The 7,193-nt window shown below is 36.7% G+C and overlaps 1 protein-coding gene across 1 annotated transcript; it reads right to left on the bottom strand.

The window, feature by feature from the left end:
• Positions 1 to 464: 464 nt before the first annotated feature.
• LOC133789838 (BRCT domain-containing protein At4g02110) lies at positions 465 to 6,455 on the bottom strand. Its single transcript, XM_062227553.1, has 10 exons — positions 6,203 to 6,455; positions 6,020 to 6,109; positions 5,755 to 5,859; positions 5,271 to 5,372; positions 5,085 to 5,169; positions 4,740 to 4,809; positions 4,587 to 4,631; positions 1,901 to 4,402; positions 1,597 to 1,813; positions 465 to 1,212 (listed from the first exon to the last, which is right to left on the bottom strand). Exons 1-10 carry the CDS (start codon positions 6,281 to 6,283, stop codon positions 637 to 639), a joined length of 3,873 nt encoding a protein of 1,290 aa, XP_062083537.1. The 5' UTR covers positions 6,284 to 6,455; the 3' UTR covers positions 465 to 636.
• Positions 6,456 to 7,193: the final 738 nt, after the last annotated feature.

Here is a 7,193-nt window from a genome sequence, read left to right as displayed (position 1 = left end):
AGTGTCCTACATCTCAAATAATTGTAAAATATTAATACATTCATAAGGCCATTGATTAATTTTTAACTTCAAATCCCAGGAATTTTAAAATGATATCAAAAACTCTATCTAATAATAACTCAAACGAGCATCAATAGTAGCTTAAAAGCAAAATAATTTCATATTTACACTAATTACTGACTTATTACCAATTAAGCACTGATACTCGTCCCAGACAACATCACAGGCCAAATCAACAGTGTTCTCTTTTTGATAATCTATCAATCAACTCAAAAATGTCAAAGATAAAGGGGGCAACCAATAAAAAAAATGCTATTGATCAGGGTGAAATTTTTATTCTAAACTAGTGTGAAATATTTGCATGAGATGATAAAAAACGTTTAAATTACACTCTTTTTTATTTCAAAAACCAATATAAAGAAACTATATAGCCAACTCTGCTGGGAATGCTACTCGAGCCGAAGTGCTCATAAAAAAAATGTCACATTAACCTCGTGATAAATCCTGCCCGGATGTTCAGCATTTTTGTTATTTGAATAACAACACAATATACAAACAATGTCAAAATAAAATAAAATACAAGACAGTCCATAAAAAGCATAAAGTTATCCCCACATATCTATCGATCTATCTAATCTAAAACTTGCTCCTCTTCTTCTTCAATGAAGGGGTCCCCTTTTTCCTTTTCTTATTTGAAGACTGATCACTGGTTTTGCTTTTAACACAGTCCAAGCAAAACCAGTCATCCTCAGGAATATCTTGAAATGGAGGATCACAACAATCAATATGACAACCAACTCCACAACCGTTAGAGCCATCTTCATCACCGCATATCAACATCACATCTCCTCTACCACGAGACCCACATACCTGGCAAGGTACATCATTGTAATCTGGTGGTGTCAGCTCCATCACAACTTTCTCCTCTGCAATCTCTTGGAGTTTGGCAAATGACTTCTCAGCCCAACCATGAGTGTTGTATAGCACATGCTTGTCGAGGGAGTACCCGGGTTTGCATACGTATTCCACTAAATAATCAGCTACCACACATGGTATCTCGTGCTTTAAAAACTCCTGGACCCATGCATCTACACGTGGCATGCCGGGAGAGATGATTGCGAAGTCAACGCTCGAGTTCAGGAAGCGAGTGTAGGGTGGAGATGTTGCTAGTATGGTGCCGTCTCCAGCCTTCACTACGCGCTTCAGGGTGTCCTGTTTGATAACATTGTATAGGGCAAAGATTTAGTGTTCCTTAGTATTTAGCATTGATATGAGAGCTATATCTCTCATAATCGTGACTATGGAGTTTTGATCGTACAAGTGAAGAATTGTATAAGAATCTAAACCAATTGATGTGATACGCTAACATGACAATACACAAAAATATGTTACACACAACTCTTTTGTGTGAGCCATTCTCCCTACTTATAAGAAGGGGTGGAATCCAACCCTTGAAAAAAGACATTGTAAAATTGTATGCATACACCGAAAAAATGTCAGAATAAAAAGGGCCTTCATATGTTAATGAAATAGAAAGAAAATTCATTACCATCGTAATCACTTATCAATTCTAAATGCAATAGAATGTGTACGTACCAAAGGTGGCGCTATACATTCACCATATACGAGTATGCGCATTCCATGAAGAGCACCGTGACCTGTTCTTTGCCTCAAGAGACGCCACTTCCTTGGAGCCTCTAAGTTAATTGCACCATCTTCATTAAGGCCATTCTTGTACCATTCATAAGGCTCCTCTTCCAAGAATTTTCCTGCCTGGTTACAAGCCGTTAAATAATCCATCTTAAGAATCCATCTGCACGAAAGTTGCAACCAAGAGTTATAAATTTATAACTACAGGAAGTCCATATTAATGAAAAGACTACAACATCTAAAAATAAACCTTCCAGATGCTGCTGCAGCAAAAAATTTCTCAGTCCTGCGAATTGGATCCGGAGCAATGAAGTGTGTGGCCTGGTAAGACCACTGATGTGAATCACGGCAAAATTTTCCTTTCAAACGCCTAATAACACTCTGAAACTCCTTCCGTTGAAGTCGATGTCCACTTAAAATAAACATTGCAGGTTCATTTTGAACACTATTTGCATCTCTTTCCACTTGCTTTGAAGAGTTACGACTGCACTTTGAAGCACTTTGCTGAACCTTTGTTGGCGTAATATTAGACTGAACAACTGATTGTTCTACATGCTTTTTAGCTCGACGTTTATTTTCATTTCCACTGTTAGTTGGCTTGTTCTCCTTCTCCTCTTCTTCCACAGAATTCTTTTTGGATACTTTTTGGTGCTTAGGTTTAGGAGGACTTTTAACAGCTTTCTTTTCCTCTGTATCCTGCACACCATTGTTTTCATTCTGAATGTCCTCGCTATTATTAATAGGTTCTTTAGATTTCATTACATCTGCCACCTCAAGAACTTTCTTATTCTTAGTGACTTTTTTCTCTTTATGTGTTTTCCTCTTCAATCCATCTACCTTTGAGCTTGGTTTGGCCGGAGCTGAAGTAGTGCTATCCACTGCATTTTCTGTTTCATTTCCTTTTTTGCCTTGTTCTGAGGCCACTTCCTGAATATTAGTGATGACGTCATTTGATACATGCTGCGTGCTTGTTGATTTCTTCTCTGTGTCATTATCATTTTGTTTGTTAACTACATTCTCCGACACCAGCTCAACCTTTTCTTCTGGAGCCTCTGTTTCATCATCTAGAGATTCTATTTGAGGCATAGCATTATCTCGAGATCTATTAGTATGTTCTGCCACTGCTTTTGTTGGTGCTTCATTGTTGACAATAGGATACGACAATTGAGTCTTTTTGGTCTTGGGAGATTTCTCATTCTTTTCTCCACTCAAACAAGCCGCTGCATCATTTTGGGACGTACTGTCTTTGCCCAAGTAAATGGAACCCTTTTGGTTTGCAGTAGAAACTTTCTTGGGTCTTGTACCCAATGTCTTCTTCGAAACCGTCTTCTTTCGTAGCGGTTTAGTAACTAAGTTCTCATCTCCTAGCAAGTTCAAACTAGAAGGGCCGTTGGAATTATTAATCTCTGGATCTCTGTTACTCTCAGAACCCTTACCATCCTGCTGATCATTCTGGGGTTCCCTTGTAACGGCAACCACAGGTGTAGAATTCTCCTTAACAAAAGTGTTAAAGTCCGGACCACTAGATAAGGTTGTTTCCACTCTATTGAAAGAGGACGGAGTTGTCATCTCGTGTTCAGAACCCTTTCCATCCTGTTGATCATTCTTGGGTTCCCTTGTATTGGCCGCAGGTGAGGAATTCTCCTTAACAAAATTGTTGAAGTCCAGACCACTGGATAAGGATGTTTTTAGTCTCTTGGAAGAGGATGGAGATGTATTCTTACTTTCAAAACCCTTAACATTCTGCTGATCACTCTGGGGTTCCCTTGTGGCAGCCACAGGTGTAGAATTCTCCTTCACAAAATTGTTGAAGTCTGGACCATGGGATAAGGATGTTTTTACTCTCTTGAAAGAGGATGGAGATGTCTTGTCATTTGCATGATCATGCTGCCCAGCATCAGTAGAGCGTGATTCAATTGCAGAGTTCACATTTGCAAACCCATTGTAGGAGCATCCACTACCAAAAGGAACTCGATTAGCGTTAGTATCATAGGAAGACATTGGTTTCAGCCCAAGAATTTTACTGTTTGGTGATGGACTCTTCCTAATGCATGATTTCACGTTGTCGTTTATCTTTTGCAAAATGGGACTACCATAACCATTTCGTATCTCTTTTGGAGGCGAAAAATCAGTTGGATTAACTCCAGATTGTAAATGAAGTGCTTCAACATAATCAGAGCTAATTCTATTCTTTGCTTGTGCTAAAGATGAAAGATTATTGACTTTGGGTTCACCCATAGGTTCTCTGTCAAAGCCACTTCCATTGCCTGATAATTCTCCTAATCTCCTCGGTTTTTTCTTTGAAGAATTTGCAGCACCAGACCTCTCATTAGAACGAACCCTTTCAACACTCCGAGAATTAGATGTCCAGTCATTCCTTGCATTCTTACCATCAGGAGATTGATAACGAGAGTCGAGTTCTTTGCTATAGTAAGTCCCCTTAAGGATGTTAGAATCCTGATTCCCAAAATCCAAACTTGAGGCTGGAGACGATCTTTTCTCTACTCCATGCACTGAAAACTTGTCATCAATAGCAATGACATTTAAAGGACTCTTAGGCAGTGGTGAATCAGGTGGAATATGTTGCGCCTCTGCAGCTGGTTTGGGTGATGCATGTGTCTCTGGAAAGCTAGTTGCTAAATTGATAGGACTTCTATGCACGTTTTCTACTACATATTGCTTAAGAGATGTATCTTCAACCTCATCTTCAGAATCCTTTGCCTCAGCCTCCATCATCTCCAACTCATAGCCACTGTTGAGGGAAAATGAAATCTAAGCACAAAAGTATGCATAGAAAGCAATTGATAATTTGATATGAAAGTGAGGTGACTGTCTTTGTGCCATATAATAGTGCACATGGTACAATACAAGTAACATTTGCTGAATGAATAATTTGCCGAGTACAGAGAAAGAAAATACTTTAACCAACACCTTACCTTGTGTTATAATCGACTTCTGGAAGAACATCCCACTCCCTTAAGCTGCCAAAAGGAGAAGAAGAAAAAATCAATTACTTGAATTTGGGAAACTTGTTTCATTGACTGCCAAGGAGAAGATGTTAGATCACCAAGAATTCAGCTAAAACATACCAATCCTCCAGCCAACGATGATTGACCAGCTTTATCTTGTTCAATCTCTTGGCAAGTTCATATTTTTCTCCTACACAAATAAGTCTCATAAATTTCTATCGCTATTTAAGGCTTGTTTAGTGAAGAAAAAAGAATTATCTACTGTCGCATAAAAAGTAGAGCTACACATGCAATATATGCTCGTTTTTATTCTCCTCTTGAGTTGCATATTGATTTCATCCGATCATAAAACAAATGGTGTAAGCCAATTGGAAAATAATGGTAACTTAACGGAAGCAAAAGCAGTGCACATAGATGTGTTATACACATTTAAAACCCATCAAATATGGTGACAAAAAGAATTACCTTCAAATTTGTAGCAAATGAGATGAGTGACTTTATTCGCCACCAATGGCTTAGAAAAATGTGCACCCATTAAGGCAACCATATTCTGAGAAAGCCAAAAGAATTGATTAATTAAAATAATGAAGTATCTAGAGGAATTCAATATTCAGAACTAAGGAAAGAGAGGATAAAAAAGGGTATGCATACCATAATGTCATCTCTGTCTTGTCGCTGGTATCCAGTCAAGCAAATAATTAAACTTTTAGCACCCGGTATACCATTCAAGTCTCTAAGTGGTCTGTACATTATCTGCCGAAAAACTTAAATCTTTACCAATCTGGCACAAAAAAAATCGCTAGCACAAACTAAAGAGAACCCAAACACAGTATCAATACATATATAAAATTTCAAAATCAAGCTACATATAAAAATTTCAATTAGTCCTTATTCTTAATGGTTTTTATTTGGTAAAGTATCAACCATTGGTGGTATAAGAAATGCTAGAAAGCATTTCACTGTTGATCCAATCCGAGTAAAATTTAGCGGAATTCATCAATGCCACAGACTCTTTATTCTAAATGAACATTTTCATGCTACAAAAGCTGAAATTAACTAAATTAATTTAGACTCCTTTGTCAGCCCAAAATCAAACAACCATGAAGGACCTAAACAAAAATGTATAAAACCTCACCGTAGTGGCGTCAACCACCATTCCAGCGTCAAAACTATGATCTACCCATAAACCAGTCACTACTGTTTTGCAGTCTTTTCGAGCATCAACACATAAAGGATCATCCTGAACAAACAAATGGGTTATGACCACTTAAATTTCAAAATTAACATATGAGATTTTGTACTTCAAGAAAACCCCAAGAACAAAGAAGCCCATTTTACTGAAAATAAAACTTAAAATTCCAATTACATTAGAGAAACAAAACACTTTTAAGAGCACGTACATAAACAACTTTATCCACAATCACATGTGTGCAATTTTGGCTGTACTGACCAGCATCAACTCCCCCACCTTCCACAAGCTTCGATCGAATCTACACGTTTTATTTCACCATAAGTAAAAAAAACAAACAAACAAACTAATTAAAAAAAATCAGGAAAATATATGAAGTTAAGAGACTGAAGACCTTATGTTCATTAATAGAGTCGAATCCAAAGAGGACGAAACGGACGCCGTGAAATAGTTGAACTGATTGAGTAGTTGCCATTATCGAATCGAAATGACTTTGTGGAAAAAGCAAACCCTAACCAAAGAAGAAAGAAACCTAATACAGTACCGCCATGAATGAGAATAAGAAGCTTTTGAATCTGAACTCTAAGAAGAAGCAGAAGAAGAACTGGGTTTTGTGTTTTGTGTGCGCTGAAACTTGCTGTGGAAGAGTCTTAATTAAAGGAGGGAAATTCTTATATATATATTTTTTATTCAAATGAACGAGCGGGATCGTTAAAAATATACCGCGGAATTTAGACGCTCCACGTGGTACCTTCAAATAACCGATCTTTGACACGTGTTTTTTAGTAAGTGTCTCCCGTGTTGGATAAGGTGAAGTGAATGATGGGCTTGAATTTTTTTCTGGCCCATATCGGAAAACACATACTTTTCAGTTTTTCGGCCCAAAAGTTTTCAAAGTTATACTATTTTCATTTGACTTTTTTACGATTTTATACTAGGGAAGTTAACGCTGATCTGTTTACGATTGGAAAATTGTATTTTTAAAATGTATACTTTTAAAATAAAAATTTGGATTTATAGTCTTAAAATATATTTTTAAAAATATGATTGGTTCAGAATCCGTAAATTATTTTTGAATTTTAAAAAACTAAATATGTGATTGGTAAATAATCTGAAAATATAAAAAAGTGATAGATTTTTAAGATTTTATTATATAATAATTTGGATTGGGAGAAAACGTGAAAAATAGTGTATTCTATTTTATAGCTTAAAGTTAGAATCAGTATTTTGATTAAGAATTTGACAAAACAAGCAATCAATCAAGTATTCACGTGGGTCCTACTATTTTTTTAGTTTTAAAATGGGAATTTACTCATTTGGTATCCTATGTTTTTGCAAAGTATCATTTTGGTACCCTCTGTTTTCAATAATGCTCATATGTTACA

The sequence above is a fragment of the Humulus lupulus genome, chromosome 1 (assembly GCF_963169125.1).
Source record: "Humulus lupulus chromosome 1, drHumLupu1.1, whole genome shotgun sequence".
In the NCBI taxonomy this organism is placed as follows: domain Eukaryota; kingdom Viridiplantae; phylum Streptophyta; class Magnoliopsida; order Rosales; family Cannabaceae; genus Humulus; species Humulus lupulus.
The sequence above is the reverse complement of the archived record's forward strand: the minus strand, read 5'-3'. Positions and strand labels throughout refer to the sequence as shown.